Genomic DNA, 18,635 nt, shown 5'->3' on the forward strand with positions numbered 1-18,635 from the left:
GTTCTCTAAAATGGCTGCATTATTTAACATCCTCCCAGTGACTTCTGAGAGTCTGTGCCTCTATGTCCTTGGGAACATCTGTTATTGTCTATCTTTTTTATTATAGTTATTTAAAAGGGTGTAAAATGGGATCTGATTGTGGTTTTGTTTACTTTTCCTTAATGACTAATGATGTTAAGTATATCTTACTGTGCCTATTAACCATTCAAAGATTTTCTTTGATGAAACATCTATTCAAAACTTTCGCCAACATTTTAACTGGGTTATCTTATTATTGATTTTTAAAAGTTGTTTGTATATTCTGGATATAAATTCTTTCTCAACAAAAGAAAAGATTCACAGATATTTCCTCCTAGTATCTGGCTTACCTTTTCATTTGATAATTTTTAAACAGTCTACCTCCATCTGGAACCAGGTCCAAGTTACATGAATACAGTGTTTTCAAAAGATCTTAAAATTATTGAAAACACAGAGCATTATAAATGCAATTCCTTTTTTAACCCCAAAACTATATGTTATGCTTTAAAAAATGATATGTAAAAGTGTGTTTATCTTTGCATCTTTATTGGAACTTTAAAAGCAAGTAACCTAATTAGATAATCATCTGCTGGGTGAGAATAAGAAAATTGAAAGCAACCTTGGTGATGTAGTAAGTAAAATGGATTTTGTTTATCCACTCATTTACATCCCAGGTCAATAGTGATGATGAGTACTTAAAATCACATATATGTGAAACTAAAGAAGATGAACTCATTGAAGTAGAAAGTAGAATGGTGGTTATCAGAGGTTGGGGAGGGGTTTGGATGAGAAATGGGTGATGTTGATCAAGATTTCAGGAGAAGAGGAGAAATAGGCTTTAGTGATTTCTTGCATAGAGCAGTAGTTTGTTATTATAATAAATAATAATGCATTGAATATTTCAAAATTACTAAAAGGGTAGATGTAAAATGTTTTCTCTATATGCACACAAAGATACATGTGTGAAGCAATGGATTTGCTAATTAGCTTAATCTAATCATTCCACAATCTAAATGTACATCAAAAAATCACATTGTATGCCATCGATATAGAATATATACAATTATTCTTTCTCAATGAAATTACACATGAATGTGGAAGCAACTCTACAATGAGAGTAATCCAATCTCCTATCAGCTCTCTGATGCATTAGTGACATTGAACTGCTTGAAGATTTTAAACAATAGGGAATTTAGTATTTTCTTATTTCTTATTTCATTTTCAGATAGCTCTATTTAGTGCAATGTCCTTATATTTGACCAAATTTGTTCTGTGGTTTCTATGATTTTTGTATTAGGTTTTGTTTTGTTTTGTTTACTGCTACATAACAAATTACAACAAACTCAGTAAAAAAAAACAAAACACATTTATTACCTCATAATTTCTGTTGGAAGAAATCCAGGCACAACTTAGCTGGGTTTCTTCTAGTTTAGGATCTCAGCATCCTGTAACCTGGGTGTCACCATGGGCTGCCTGCCATTTCCCCAAATGATTGAATAGGGGAAGATCCACTTACAAGCTCCCTTGGGTTGTTGACAGAATTCATCTCCTTGTGATATAGGACTGAGATCCTTGTGTTCTTTCTGGATATTGACTGCACCTGCTCTTAGATCCTAGAGGCTACCCAAAGTTCATTTCCACGTGATCCTCTCCATAGGCTAGCTCACATAATGGTAGCTTGCTTTTTCAAAACCAGCAAGGACTAGAAATTGTAAATCCAGTCTGCTTGTTCATGGTCTTTGTATAATGCCAGATAAACTCAGAGTGACATCTTATCACCTTTGTCATACAAAGTAACCTAATTATGGGAATGACATCCCATTACCTTTGCCATGTTCTGCTGCTTATGAGCAAGACAGAGGTTCTGTCTACATCCAAGGGAAGATTCCATATGTTGTGAACACTCTCAGATGAGAATTAAGGGTGGCTTCCCTAAGGTCTGTCTGCAGTCTTTTGGAAGATATACAAATTCCTCCCATATTGCCTTTATTCCAAAAGTAACTATCATGACCACTCCCACCCCCAGAAAGTTCTCATTTTATTTGATGACAAAAATGACATTCAAAGTTATCAAGAACATAATTAAATCATATGTGGAGGAAATATAATTACTTAGGACACAGAATAACAATAAGAACTACCTTTTCTGTAGCATGGATGAACCTGCATGATACTATGCTAAGTAACATATACAAGACATAGACAAATACTATATGATATACTTACTTGTGAAATTTAAAAGAGACAATCTCATAGAAGCAGAGAGTATTAGAATGGCGGTTTTTAAGGGCTCAGAGGAGGGGAAAATGGGGTGATGTTGATCAAACATTATAGTTCAGGAAAAATACCCGACCCTTTATAGACATCAACATATGCAAAACAGTGCTAGAGTAAATAATCCGTGGTATTATGTAAATACTCATTTATTCATTCATTTCTACTTTTCTAGATGGCATCACTATTGACCCTGTCAAAAACTTGAAGTTCACTGCACACAAAGTCTTTTACCTCCTTAAATCTCTCAAATCTCATAGTCAATTATTCAGAGCCTTATCATTTCCTACTTGGATTTCTGCAACTGTTTCCAAACTAATATTTTGACTGTCAGTATTGCCTTCTCCTATCCAGTTACATATGTGCTGTTTCCAAAGTATTTAAAAATGCCTGTGGACTAAAGAATGAGTTATCTGCACCCAACACACCCAAAATACCATAGTGAAAGAAATATAACATAACTGCTGTGGATGTGCTTATTGAAAGGGATCAATTGGGAGGCACTGGCTCATAGCAGTTTTGAAATGAAGCTAGAAAAACATTGGAAGCTCTTTGATTAGGACTCAGTCCCACTCTTGGTCATGGCTCTTGATTTTATCCTTTTCTGAGAAAGATAGCATACATTTACAGCTGAATAATTTTCTTAGCTTGTTTCTTGCTGGTAAAATTTTAGGGATACAATAGCTTCTTTTCCTTTTGCACTGTCTCTAGAAGTATTTTTGTTGATATAATTATTTTTAAAACTTTATGAGTCCATTGTGAATCTTACTGGGGTTCACTAAACTAGACACACTCCATACCCACAAATCTCTTTTAGATAATTCCATCTCTGTCTTGGACTTCCATTGAAGGACAAGATTTTAAATTTCTAAGAACTCCTCTCTTCCTCTGTTGCTGTCTCTTTCTCCCCAACCCCCGTCCTGCTATCTCTCTCTCTATTTCCCTCTCTCTCTCTCTCTCTCTCTCTCTCTCACACACACACACACACACACACACACACACACTCACTCACACACACACACACACACACACACAGTCTTTAGAGGGACTTCTGTCTGCTGAAGCAATATTCTGAGATGACCTTAGATCATTCATTGTGAGTCTATACAAATGACTTTGTAGCTTACCCTTAGCCTTATCTTTAGACTATTTTTCCAGCAGCTCACTAGATATTCTGTTTTCTTGGAAGTCATTTCATAAATTTAATACCATTTGTTATCAGGAAAAGCTGATAATTTTCAATATCATCAAGTTCACTCTGATTAACTGTTAATAATTTCTCCTTTAGTTCATATTCTTTTCTTGACTTGCTATAATTAGCTAGAAGAAACTAGAAGATATCTTTGACATTGTATTTGGAAATCTTTTTCATTCTATCACCTGGTTTGTTAGGCACATTTTTGAAAAACTTTCCATATCACAGCAAGAAAATTTCTGCCACCAAGTAATAAGGATGCCCTCCTCCAGTTCCCAGTAGCATCCTCCTTATTTCCATTAAACCCTTGTCAGCAGCCTCCTCAAAGTTCAGAAGTTCTACTGACAATCTGTGCAAGGAAAGTTGTACTATATATATATATATATAGTACATTTATACATACATATATATATTAATTACATATATACATACACACACACACACACACACACACACACACATATATATATTCCTCTAAGTCTTTATTGATTCACCTACTTCAGGGTTTTACAGCCATTCCCAAAACTTAGGGGTTTATCTTTGCACCTAAATCGTTATGAATTATCAATTGTTGTATAACAAATCATCCCAAATCTTACTAACTTAAAACAGCAGCAATAACAAAATTTTATTATTATCTCACATAGTTTCTAAACACCATGAATTCAGAATCAACTTAGCTAGGTGATTGTGATTCAGAGTGTCTTAAGATGTTGGCAAGAGATAAAGTCCTCCAAAGCTTGACTAGGATGGAAGATCTGCTTCCAAGCTCATTCAGTTGACTGTTGGTCAGAGGCCATAGTTTCTCACCCTTGGGCTTTTCCATAGGGCTTCACATGACTCCTGAGTTGGCTGGCTTTCCCCCAAATAAATACCCAACAAAGAGAGGGAGCAACCAATATGGAAGCTTCAGTGTCTTTTACAGCCCAATCTCAGAAATAACATACCATCACTTCTCCATTGTATGGATCATGCCAACCAATCCTGCTTTGGTATGGAAGGGAACTACAATAGGGTATGAATACCAAGAGACAGGAATCATTGGAGGTTATCTTGAAGGCCAGCTGCAACTAATAAAAATGAAAATAAATTACATTATTTATGTATTATAATTATTATGACCACTTTTTCTTCATATCAATTATTGCACACTCCTCCTCCCTTAATTCTATTTAATACAAATTCTAGAATTTCAAATTTTAAGTTAAGAATAAGTAATATCTTACTTCTTATACTATGATTGTGCCTGACATTTTTTAAAGTCATAAAAACTTATATCAAGATAAAATCTTGAGATTGTAAAATACTCATGAGCTTATATTTCTTACATAATTTTTCTTAACCATTGTAAGAATTAGAAATTTACAAACATAAACAGAAAATAATGTTCCTTTTCTCTGAAAAAAATCACAATGGTTCCAATTTAATTTGCCTATAAAAACAAAACCAACTGAAATATCCAAAATTCCTTTTTATGGAAGAACATTGTTTTGTTTTTGTTTTTGTTTTTGTTTTCTGACATTATACCCAACCATCGACTTATCTATGCATTTCTTGACACACACGTCCACACATCAACACAGCATGCATACACCCACATGTATCAATTAGACATGAATCAGTGGCACTTTGAAAAAATATGTTGTCTTTTCTCTGCTAGCTCTAGTGGCTGGTTGCCATGGATATGACTATGCACAAAATAGACCTTTCAGAAGTACCCTCATTGGGAGAGATCCTGTATTAATCAGAAATGGAGAAAACTTTAATAACAAAGTGGAGCAAATATCCTAGCAACAAAAGCAGTTTGCTTTTATCAAACAAATCCAATTCATCATGTCTTTTGCTTTGACCTTGATTGAACTGAGGATCACTCTTCCCTGCACTCTGCCGTCAGTGAACAGGTAGCTAGTCTTTTAAATTAATGTGAGATTTCATCTTTAATTACCATATGCATAGATTTAATTTATGCTTCATTAAATTCTGCACAGGGTCAAGACTGATTTCAGAGTTCTCTACCTCCACAGATCCTCTATTATTTCCAGAGTACTTATTTGCCATCTAAGCTCTCTACTATTATCTTCCAGCATTCATTAATATTAACTTGGTTTCCCAAAGCCATAGTGCTTGGAAAATAGATGAAAGCAATTCTTACCTGTTTTGAAAATCTCTTTTCACCATAATGTATTATTTAGTCTATGTATATAAATTTGTATGAAGCTAATTATGGATAATTACTTAAATGTATAAAATATTGAAAAATAAGTAAAATCCATCCACAAGTCCACATTAATAATGTGTTAATAATACACATTATTAACTTTTTTATGTGTGCTTCTCTTTATTATTTTTATATGTACCATTTAGAAGAAAAGTTGTGTTCATATTCTTTATAAAATTTTCACTTTTTATTTTTTCTACTGAGTAATATAGTGTCATAGAATATCAGAGTTGGAAAGGACTTTTCTGTCATCTCATGCAATGAGTTTTCCCCATACTGTTTTTAGCAGTTATGTAAATTTTCAAATCTTATGTTAATTAGTTAGTTAATTTAAATTATTTATCAGTTAAAGAACAGTTAATTACATCTGACAATGCTACCCTAAATGATTACTAAATATTTACTAATCATTTTTGCTTTTTAGTGACTATTCCAACTAGTACAGCTCACACTTTAAGTCAAATAAACTAGTGCTTGAATAACACCTTAAACAGAGTTACTTCAAGTTGTAAATAATTGCTACAGAAAGTCTTAGTTTTTTCAAAATTGAGTCTCTTTCAATATTAAACAACTGAAATGTGAATTTATTTAGCAAGTTTTGATTACATAGTTATATACCATGCTCTTTGTCTCTGATTACATCCTTGAGTTCATGGAGTCTTGCTGTTCTGCATTCCATCACCAGATGAACTGACAAGCTTTGTTAGAAAGTAGTTAATGCCTATGGGACTTCACTGTACAGTTAGTAATATTTTCAGTCAAATAAGCTTTGTACATAGGGAAAGATATAGGTTTAGTCATCTGGTGCCCTCAGGAATGAAATTGTCAACATACCATTACAGTTATGGAGCTTCCAAATACGAATTGTTTTAGATGTTGGCCTAAAAGTATAGAAATCGTGAACTACATATATTTTTTTAGGGCAATTGTCATTCAATATTATTTAGAATACTTAAGGAATACCCAAAGATAATGTTTAAGATAAAAAGATTCCTGGGACCCAACCTCAGAGGTGCTGGTTTAGAAGTCTTGGGTAAAAAAAAAACCCAAAAAGGCTGTTAAAAATGTGGGTGTCTGTATTTTTAACAGCCTCTTTTCTTCCCATCCACCTTGAGGTTCCAATGGAAGGGTCCACTGGCATCTTAGGTGGAATAGTGCTTTAGGGATTTGAAAGAATTTATGGTCTTCCATAATCTAATTTGGTAACAAAGTAATTGGGGCAGAAAGTAAAGAGTAAATAACTACTGCAAGTCTGAAGGGGGAAATAATTCTGTAAAACTGCTAATATCTGCCTTCATTACAGAAATCTTGTCAAGAAAATAATGGTTTTCACAGGCTCTCATAAGTCACATGATTGTCATGAAGACTTGAGGACCTAAAATTACACAGCTGGTAGCCAGCTTTGTCTTTTCTTTATAAATCCCAAAGTATAACACTAAAAAAGAGAGGATTCATATTATCTCAGGTACAAATGATAAGCTTAGAGGAGGTCATGCTTCATTAAGAAAGCGAAATGGAATGGGATCGGGGAAAGAAAGCATAATGAAAGCCTCTTAGGAAATAGGTAGAAAGGAGAATGAAGGTTCTTGTGGAGGTGTCATCAGTCAAAGTCTCAGAAAGAAACAAGTAGTATGCTGGAGAATTTGAGAAGATATTAAAACAGGGGCCATATTTAAAAAAAAAAAAAAAAGGTAAATTTAATCTGAGAGACAATAATTGATAACTGGCATATCAGAGCAAACATGGAAAGCACATCCAGCTTATACAGGTCTTGTTGACCACTGTAAAGAGCTCAAATCTTATTCTGAGGTTGATTGGATTGCCTGTTGGGAGCAGTTGAGCAACAGTGGAGAAGTAAGCAACAACAAGACTTGTAGGAAGTAATTGCAATCTACCTGATGAAAGATGTTGGTGACTGAGACGAGTGGTACCCACAGATAGAGCTGATGAGAAGTGGTAGATACGGAATCTGTGGGAGCCTGTAATGTATTCAAAGTTGGCACAAAACCAATATTCACAGAATATTCTAGCTTTCTCGAAAAAGGATAAATGCTGGTATTACATATATGAGAATTTAAGGTATTGTAGTAAGCTTCTTCAATATGACTGCCAATACAGCTAAAAATTTAGTATTGCAGCATCTTACATGATTGAATTTGAATTTATATTTAGTTCCATAGTTCTCAATTAAAATACTTAAGAATATTAATCTATAAGATCACATTGAAACTCAAAACCATTATATATATTGGCAGTTGTCATTCAACACACCAGTCAATTCTATTAATAAGAATAGAGGGGCTGGGGATGTGGCTCAAGCGGTAGTGCGCTCGCCTGGCATGTGTGCAGCCCGGGTTCGATCCTCAGCACCACATACCAACAAAGATGTTGTGTCCGCCGAGAACTAACAAATAAATATTTAAAAAAAAAGAATAGAAATAACAAAGTATGGATGCTTCAATAGGAAACTGGAAAGGCTATGAAAATAACAATGCTTTAGACATGGTCCAGGTCTTTATTTTTCTTTAACTTTGTACTGCAGCACACAGTAAGAAATATATTTGACTAAATTACGCTTGACAAATGTGTGAAGTGAAACAAAAATTTCATCACACATACAAGAGTTTACTCCATAGTGGTTTTTTTGTAGTTAGAAGGTTCATAGTACCTGTGTCCTATCAAATTAATTTCTTGAAACATTAATTATTTGTATTAGTCACCTTTTCATCGCTGTGACAAAAATACCTGACAAGAACAACCTAAAGGAGGAAAAGTTTATTTGGGGCTCATAGTTTCAAAAGCCTTAGTTCATGTCTATTGTCAGCCAACTCCATCACTCTGGGCCTGAGATGAGGCAGAACATCATGGTGGAAAGATGTGGTACAGAAAAGCTGCTCAGCTCATGGTAGTCAGAAAGGAGTGAAGGGGCTACACTCCCAGTAACCTGCCTTCTTCAACCACACCTCCACTTGATTTCAGTTACCACCCAGTAGCCTATTCAAATTATTAATCCATCAAATGGATGAATCCACTGATGAGGTTATAGATCTCATAATCTAATCATTACCTAAAAACCCACCTCTGAACCTTGCTGTTTTGGGGATCATGCTTTTAAAACATGAGCTTTTCAGGGGACATTTCTAGATCCAAACCATAACAGGAGTCATACATCTTCAATTCAAAATACAGATCTGAGAAATTTAGGAAACTTGTTCTTGCTCTCAGTGGTTGCATTTTTGGTAAGAGGTCTTCATGTGTAGGTAGTGATATTTGTTAGCTGAGAGAAAGGTACAAACATGTCCTTCTGCATCATATGGCTCAAAAGGAAGTCCTTGGTGGTAGTTTTTAGAACCCAGATGTCATCTTGGATCCCAGAAATTCTGTTTATATTTTTTCAGTTATTGTCTGTCATTCTGACTGGATCATATGCATCCAGGATGATCCTACATATCCACTAATGCCTTAGTCAGTTTGGGTTGCTGTAACAAAGAATCTTAATGTGGATGGCTTATCCACAAAAGAAATTTATTTCTCACAGTTCTGGAAGCTGTAAGTCTCAGATCATGGTGGCAGCACAGTCAGGTTCTGATTCCAGACTGTCTTTTCATTGCACGATAGAAAGAAAACAAGAGAGCTATGTATGTTTATATATATATGACTCTACCCTCATGACTTAATTACTTTTCCAAATTCCAAAGGCATCACCTTCTAATACCATCACATTGGAAGTTGGGATTTCAAAATACAAATGTTGAGAGCCACAAACATATAGTTCATTGCATCTACCATGCTTATGTTGTTGTGTTATGCTGAGTAATCATTTGAATCTATTTTTAATTAGGAGTAAATCGAACACTAAGTAATAAATATATCAAGTGTTTAAATTGAATAATAAAATTGCAGAAACATGTTGTTTTTTAAATTTTTTTTACTATCTTACATAGATACATAACTTAAGAATTTCAAAATGATCTCATTTTCTCATAGTAAAATTATGTTTAGCATTTGCAGTTTCTTTTTCTTTTACATAATATTTTCACAACTGAAATTAAAATAGCCCAGTGTAGTAGACAGGACAAACATCATTCCTGTTTCTACCAGAGTTAAACCTCATAGCTTAGTAGAAAAGAAACATCTTGACACAAACTATTTCTATGTCTCTGACTCTCATCATTACCTACCACCCAAATTACTCACCAACAAACTAATTGCTTATGAATTCTCCCTCTCCAAACTCATGATTTTTAAAAATATGAACATTTGCAAGCATTGTTTTGTTCTAGTGGAAATGCTGATTTACCTTCCTGTCCCAACCTCAACTTTGCCTGGCTAATTTTTACCCATTCTTCAAAACTCTTTCAATGTTTATGTTTCAAGGAAATGGTTAGCAAAAGCAAAATGAGTAAGACCAGTTAGGATTTTCAAGCAAATCAAACAACAGATAACAAATGAATAAATGAAAAAATGAGAAAAGTAGAGCTATAAGCCATGTCGAGCTGCCCCCTTGGAAGGCTTGACTGCCAGGGTAATTGTCTTCTTTCTGCTTTTGGGAGCAGGGCCTCTCTGGTGATACCTCCATGCCAAAGATCCCGCTATGCCACCTACTTTGATGTTGCTGTTCTCCGCTGCCTACTCCAGCCCCACTGGTCTGAAGAAGGCACCCAGTGGTCTCTGATGTACTATCTACAAAGACTGAGGCATATGTTGGAAGAGAAGCCAGAGAAGGCTCCAGAGCCAGATATTCCTCTCCTGCCCAGACCCAGGAGTAGCTCAATGGTGGCGGCAGCACCCTCACTAGTGAACACTCACAAAACCCAAGTAAGCCACTCTGTCCATTGTCATTTGAACTGACAACTTTGGCCATAACATGCTGTCTTCTGTGAATCCAGTGCTGTCTGATTGGTGGATTCCTCAGTTGCCATTATCCTTTCCCTTCCATCTTTCATCAGTGGACATTTTTGCTATTGTTTAGTTCTTGTTTACCATTGAAAGAAGTGCACCTCTTACACATGCCATGGTAGTGTAAGTCTTAGTGTAGCCAGAGTAGTGAAAATGAGGTCTTCTGAGTAATCAAAGTAGGTAATAAAGACTTTGACACGTCATCTGTCAATTACCTATATCATAAAATATGGGATACCACCATTTTACTGATTTGGCATAATTCAAAAATTTTCAGTATTTCAGCATCATCATTAGAAATATTGTTTATTGATATATAGTCTTACTATTTATTATAGATGTTTGGAGAAATAAACTGAGTGTTTACTAATGTGGTGACATCCCCATGAAAATTGCTTTCTGATGAACAACTGCCTAATATAAGTTGAATGCTTGTTCTTCCTCTCTTTCTCATCAACACTGTATGTTGAAAATATAGAGAAAAACCTGACTTATAGGGTTTTACAGTTTGGGGGCTTAAAATTCTTTTCTGCATATTGTGAAAATATACATAAGTAATATCAGAGTGGAAAAGAAATATACTCTGCTTTATTAGTAGATATTCTGCCCAAAGTAATTATTTCCTTTAATGAATTTTTAAATAGAAAAATATTCTTAAATTTTTTTTTAGTTGAAGACAGACACAATACCTTTATTTAATTTATTTTTTTAAGGTGATGCTGAGGATTGAACCCAGTGCCTCACACATACAAGGCAAATGCTCTACCAGTTAAGCTACAATCCCAGCCCCTGGAAAAATATTATTTTTAACTAAAAAATAAAAAGAGATATCTATTTTCTATTTTCTCATCAATGTGGATGTGGGGTTACATGGCCTCAGTGCTGAAAATTACAAACAGAAGTTAGTATGAAATACTTCTTTAAGGTTGTAGAATTTGGATTTTGAAAGTCCAGACACGCAAGTTAGATACGTCATAGATATCAAAACAGTAGGTGTATCCCTATTAAAAATGTGACATATCAGTAACAAAATACTTGGATAGCAGCCCTAAGTTCTTGATCATTGTCTATTTTATTGCATGTTAAGGATCTCACCATGAAGTGTAATGAAGAAGAAAAATCTCTTAGCCCTGAGGCCTTTTCCAAGGTTTCATTGACCAATCTGCGCAGGTCTGCAGTACCAGATCTTTCTTCAGACCTGGGCATGAACATTTTTAAAAAGGTGAGTAGGATCATTTATACCTTTTGATATTTTATTAATTAAATTCAGTGGAGCATGAGGTATTTCTTTCTAATTTTGCTACAGTATGGGGTGGTTACAACACTGGCTATGACCTATAGCATAACCCTATAGGCCTTTGTAAGTCTCTCCATTAGTATGAGTGTGCTTCCTACTCTCAGAGTTCCACAGGGTTGTGGGAAGGTCAGTCCTGATAATGCACTGCTGTGGTAGAGGTAGTTGTGGTAGTAATATGATAACTTACATTTGTGTGGTCCAACTCATTTCATCAAGTATTTTACATAAAGAGTTTTCACGTAATCCATTGAAATTCTTTATTCTACCTGTTTTCCAGAGAAGAATTTGACCCTTAGAAACTAGGTAGTTCACCAAAGAGTGAACCCAAATCTGAAAGTAGATATTTAGCTAAATACTTCTATGCTCTTCTGAACCCATCAGACTGTCTCTTTTTAAATAAATATATGGCACTAATTGCATAGAAAATAATATGTGTAGTCTCACAGGTATATGTGTGTGTGTATAAACACACACACACATAAGTAAGGGTCTTTTTATCTTTTATTTTGAAAATAATTGCTTTTAAAATTATTAACTGAATTATGTCCGTGAATAATATAACACATATTAACTAATCTATGAGTCCAGCTTGTCATGACTGCATTCATTAATAATGAAACAATAGGCAATGGCCATCATTTTTTTAAAACCAGTCATCATTTAAGAGGAAAAAAAAGAAATTTTTCAATCTTGGCTGCATATAGAAGTTTTGAGGAGCTTTTATAAAAAGGTAAGTGCCTAAGCCATATCCCAGACCAATTAAATCAGAATTGCCAAAGATAGGCTCAGGCACTAGTATATTTGACAAGTTATCTAGACAATTCTAAACTCCTAATTATACTTGATCTTGAACTATTTTGTAGGAATAATGGGTTTTTATCAATGTTTCCTCTGGATCATCTTTGACTATATCCTGTGAGCAGTTGCACATATTTGAAGTTGGTTGACCAAAATAATGAATTTCAGTTTTGAAAAAGGGACAGCCTGGTCCAAGTGACCAGGAATCCTATATTCTAATCCAGTGATTCTCAAATTTTAGTGTACATTAGAATCATTTATGAGACATGTTGAAACACATTGCTAGACCTCACCTTTTGAGTTTCTGATGCAATACGTCTGGGGATGCATTGGAGAAAGTACCTTTCAAGCAGGTTCCCACATGATGCTGATGCTGCTGGTCCAGGGATCAGACTTTGAGAACACTCCTCTAATCCACAAATCTGAAAGACCTATGTGGCCCTTTGCTTAGTTTCTTTTTCTCTTTTAACAAATTAGGGAAATTTCATCCATTTCTGTTGGATGACATCCAATGACTTCCTGGATTCCCTATGCTTGTGTTTTACTACTCAAGGATATGGAGCCCTTTGAGAAGTAAACTACAACCTTTCCTTTGCCCTGTGCCTGACTATTCATCTCTTACCATTGCAGTTCAAGAGCCGTAAAGAAGACCGAGAGAGGAAAGGCTCCATTCCATTCCACCACACCGGGAAGAGGAGGCCCCGAAGAATGGGTGTGCCATTCCTGCTTCATGAGGACCACCTGGATGTGTCCCCCACTCGTAGCACATTCTCCTTTGGAAGTTTCTCTGGGCTTGGAGAAGACAGGCGAGGCATCGAAAAAGGAGGCTGGCCAACTACCATTTTAGGTGATCACAAAAGACCTTTTGAAGTAGGGCAGAGCTTGAGTGACCTATTTAGGAATCTTGACCTGTGGCTCCCTGGAAAGTCTGGGTCTTTCTTGGACAATTAATTCAGCCAAGAAATTTAGTCCTAACTGAAGGTTCCCCAGTAACTGAAATAATGCTGTATTTTCACAGCCAAACAAATGCAAATAAGTAATTACGTAAGAATTCTGTGTAATTAGCCAGGTTAAAGGCCCTATTTCTTAGATTCAGAAACATGGCCCTAGAGGGTTCTGTGCCTTAACTTTCATTGGTTAATCTAAAGACAGACCTTTATTTAACTCTGTTATTTAATAAAGGAATAAGTGAAGCAAAGGAAAAAATTTTTTTCTGTTTGGGATGGCATATTAAGACAGCCAGCTTAAAACCAGGAGCTGACAGTTAGCAGGTCCACAACAGATGGTTTCTGACATTTGGCTTAGATTGGGGCTAACCTTATCACAGGCAGTTCCATCAATCATATTGACCTTGACTATACCCCAGGCTGGGCCTTCTGCTATTCCTAATACCTCCTCACTCTCACAGCTGTCCATAGGAAAGACAAAAATCTCAGCAAAGAACCTTTCAGATTTTAAAAACCCCTTGTGATGCTCTTGTCCACTTCAGGGAAACTGACGCGGCGGGGCAGTTCAGATGCAGCTACTGAGATGGAGAGCCTGAGCGCCAGGCACTCCCACTCCCACCACACTCTGGTGAGCGACCTGCCTGACCCCTCCAACAGCCACGGAGAAAACACAGTCAAGGAAGGTGGGTCCCAGGCAGGGCTCGGGGCAGGAGTTTAGGTTTCTTTTCTTGGTCTCTGTGCTTACCGTAGGTTCCATTTTCATTCCACTTACTTATGTTCTTTGAAAACTTCCATTCTTGTGTTATCACTTGGTAATTTAATGTTTAGCCATTCTTAGTCAAGAGCTATTTGACTACACTGAGACCACCAGACCTTTAATAAGAGCAAAGATGAGCCACTCATCTTAAAAGATCACAGACCCATAGGGCTAAAGGGCATTTTGCACTTTAGTTTCCTCTGTGACATGCTTCAGAAGGACTACACCTTCCGTGGGAAGAAAGTCCCTGCCTTCCAGGGCCACCAATGCCTTTTTCACACAGATTCTATTTCAGAGAAGTGATTTTATGAGCTTTACACAAATTGAATGTGCTTCTGGATGGAATCTAAGGCAGGCTCTTTTTCTTTACTCTTAACAGAATAATTTATTCTTTTTCTTATTCTTATGCTCTCATAGGAACACAAGTTTAATCCCTCTTTTCTTTGAACTGTACTTCAAGTATCTATTCGTTATAAATTTACATTCTATTACTTTAACCAAAAAAGAAAATTCCATCTTGTTTTTTTTTTTGTAATACACCAGATCAAAATAAGACATTTAACTGCCATAACTTATGAGAAAATAGTTCAGTTAAACTAGTTTTTGTTAATATGATCTGTCATCTAACAGCGTGTAAAATCTACCTGTTATGATCAAGTGAACTAAGTCAGCATTAACAAAAGGTAAATCCTAGCTTCAGCTAAAGGAAGCTAGTTGCAACTTAGTTTTTCTATAGTCTCCATTAATTATCAATATTACTTGGACTTACAGCTTCAGGAGTTCCATGGGAGTTCAGTATAGATTTGAGACTATAAGTCATATATCTACAAAAGCTACAGCCCTGATTACGGTCATAATTTAAATAATAGCATAACTATCTAACTGATATAGCAGGTGAATATGAGGAAAACTAAGTTGTTTCTTTTGTTTCATTAGTGCGATCCCAGATCTCTACTATCACAGTAGCAACCTTCAATACCACATTGGCATCATTCAACGTAGGCTACGCAGACTTTTTCAATGAGCATATGAGGAAGCTCTGCAACCAAGTGCCTATCCCAGAGATGCCTCACGAACCGCTGGCCTGTGCTAACCTGCCTCGAAGCCTCACAGACTCCTGCATTAATTACAGCTACCTGGAGGACACAGAGCATATCGATGGGACCAACAACTTTGTCCACAAGAATGGAATGCTTGATCTTTCCGTAAGGAACAAGAATTTTTCTTATGAAGGCCAGAAAGATATTGATTCTTTAAATCCAATATTCACAAGATTGGGTAAAAGGGCATAGAGATTCTTAGAAGTATTGAATATTAAAATGAAAAAACTACCCACAAAAAAAATTCTTAAATGTGTCAACCATCATAGATGAACCTTTTGTTTTTCCCTAGGCATTACATTATATTTGATCTGATCTAAGAGTATGTTTATAATTCTAAAAACTTAGTGAATCCTAAACATAAATATATGTTTGTGTGTTTTCTAAACCTCTTTTTTTTCCCAGAAAAAGAGTAAGAAGCTCATTTATTTCATTTGGTTATATAAGCAACAAGACTACAAACCTCCTGTGTAGTCAGAAAAAAAATGAATGGAAGTCCTTAAACTATTTAGACTTGCATTCTGAAGAATGCTTTCCTTGAGTATAGTTATTAGCAAATGAAAGGGTTGCTATATTTTATAATTATGTTTCACAAACATTATTATTGCACATCAGGGAACCTGGCCTAGCAAATAATTTAAAATATTAAAATAAATAAAGGGGCATAATTTAAAAATGCAAATATTATACATTTGAAGTTGAAGGGTAAATAATGATACAATTATGGATAAGCAAGTATTGCTTTATTATGAGCATAAATATGTTATTCTTCTTTATTCATTATTTGTGGAAAGTGAAAAGAATTGAAACACCCTGATTTTAAATATCAGTTATACAAGTTTCCACTTGACTAAATAATTAGTGCCCCATTAATTCACTGTGCTTCAATATCCCCATTAACTGTTCATATCATGGCAAGTTTGGAGAGACTTAACTGAGAAAATACATGATTTTAATTCTCTGGGTGATATTAAGTCTATATTAAGCACGTACACAATGTCCCCATGCAGCTTAGATAATAAAATCTGAAAATTGTCTGATTTATGCACATAGCACAGAAGAAGAATAACTAGTTAAGCAGAATAACTAAATCTATTTAGGAAGAGGTAACTTAATTGTCCTGTTTATTTTTGTCCTCTGCAGGTGGTTCTGAAGGCTGTTTATCTTGTCCTTAACCATGACATCAGCTCTCGCATCTGTGATGTGGCACTAAACATTGTGGAATGCTTGCTTCAACTTGGTGTAGTACCATGTGTAGAAAAGAACAGAAAGAAGAGTGAAAACAAGGAAAATGAGACTGTGGAAAAGAGACCAAGTGAAGGAACTTTCCAGTTCAAAGGAGTATCTGGAAGTTCTACCTGTGGATTTGGGGGCCCTTCCATTAGTGGAGCTGGAGATGGTGGAGGAGAAGAAGGAGGAGGTGGTGATGGAGGTGGAGGAGGTGATGGAGGAGGAGGTGGAGGAGGTGGAGGAGGCCCTTATGAGAAGAATGATAAGAACCAAGAGAAGGTATGACTGAACCACCTTCTGTGTCCTCAAGAAATATTGCTCTGAATTTCTTCCCAATGCTGGCTTGCTAGCAATTTATTGACTCAGAGCAGCAACTAATCACTAGAGTAAGAAAGTACTGAATGTAGAAATATCTTAATTAGGTTTTTAGCAGGCATGAGTAGAAACAGATTGAACAGTGTTCAGAATCCACACACATCGTCATTCATGCTTTGTTAGAATGAATTTTCTGGTTAGGTTATTTCTGCAATAGAACACCTCAGATGCATTCCATTTCCATAATTCTCAGTGTGCCACTAAGGATAGATAGCAGACGTTCGTGGTATAAATTGAGTGGTGTCTTAGTCCACTCATGCTGCAATAAGAAAATACTATAGTTTGGATGGCCTAATCAACAGAAATTTACTCCGCACAATTCTAAAGGTTGGCAAGTCCAAGGTCAAGTTGCCAGCGGGGTGGGTTTAATGTGAGGCCTTTTGCTTGACTTGTAGGTAACCACCATTGCTGTGTGCTCACACAGCCTCCACTTTGTGCATGAGCAGGAAGACAGCCTAATCGCTTTGGACCCAGGTCCCAGTGTCTGACCTTATTTAATTTTAATTAATTCCCAAGGGCCCATCTGCAAATATAATCAGATTAGAGTTTAAGATTTCAATATACAGATTTCAGGAGGACACAAATACCCAGTCCATAAGAAGCAATGTGGACTTTCTAAATAAAGTATTTATATAACAGATTTTTGGCAGACAACTTTAGCCACAGTTAAGGGGAAAGCAAGAGAAGAATGGTGCTTGATTAGTTGGTTGATTTATTTGATATTGGTTTGGCATGGCAACAACTATTCTAGCCTCAGTTCCCTTGTGTCTCAGTGTGTTACCTCTCAGAGGGTTTTGCCTTCCTATTATTGATTGTTCCTGAATTTCATTCCCTCTGCCTTGGCAAAACCTCGTTATGAACTCTGCATTTAACAACAAGAATTCATTTTTTCCTTATTGAGTTTTAAATACAAATGACCACAGCTTAAATTCACATAACTCACACTGATTTGAGGTTGTAGCTGGAATGTGCTGTTCCGAAATTAAAAACAACAAGAGATTTGAATCTCTAACAAGTAAGAATCCCATATTATGTCAAGCGTTTACAAGTGAAAGATTATACTATATAGAGTTTTAACATCTACAGACACAATATGAACTATAAATTGACCATTTTTCTCCATAGGGCGTTAAATTTTTACATCCAAATGAGGATTGCAGAAATTATAAAAATTTCTTCTTTCTTTCTACTCCCACCTACTACATAATTAATGCACATTTATCCTCTGTGTTTCTTTATTTCAAGGCTTACTTTTATCCTCCCAATATTCATGATTTATCTTCCCAATATTCTGATCCAAATATTCCTGCTTCAATATTCTTGGATTCCTTAGCCTTATCTTTAGGATTTTCTTCTTCTGCCTTAATCATATAGTATACCTAGATATTATTTTAGATACTATAGCTTGGTGCTATAAATGTTATTTTGACCAAAATTAGCACTTTTTATCAGTATGAATGATTGTAAAAAGAGATAATGTGGTCTCTAAAAGAGCAACCAAAATTCAATTGTTTTGTAGTTAGTTCT

General features: G+C 35.6%; 1 protein-coding gene across 15 annotated transcripts in view; it reads left to right on the forward strand.

The window, feature by feature from the left end:
• Unc80 (unc-80 subunit of NALCN channel complex) overlaps positions 1-18,635 on the forward strand; it is a 189,254-nt gene that overhangs the window by 19,749 nt on the left and 150,870 nt on the right. For all 15 annotated transcript variants that reach the window (XM_078017951.1, XM_078017952.1, XM_078017948.1 and 12 more), the window contains exons 8-13: positions 10,262-10,523; positions 11,692-11,826; positions 13,330-13,546; positions 14,189-14,329; positions 15,340-15,608; positions 16,647-17,012. In XM_078017951.1, coding sequence (XP_077874077.1) covers positions 10,262-10,523; positions 11,692-11,826; positions 13,330-13,546; positions 14,189-14,329; positions 15,340-15,608; positions 16,647-17,012 — 1,390 coding nt within the window. The remainder of the gene's footprint in view (positions 1-10,261; positions 10,524-11,691; positions 11,827-13,329; positions 13,547-14,188; positions 14,330-15,339; positions 15,609-16,646; positions 17,013-18,635) is intronic.

The sequence above is a fragment of the Ictidomys tridecemlineatus genome, chromosome 7 (genome assembly GCF_052094955.1).
Source record: "Ictidomys tridecemlineatus isolate mIctTri1 chromosome 7, mIctTri1.hap1, whole genome shotgun sequence".
NCBI classification, from domain to species: Eukaryota; Metazoa; Chordata; class Mammalia; order Rodentia; family Sciuridae; genus Ictidomys; species Ictidomys tridecemlineatus.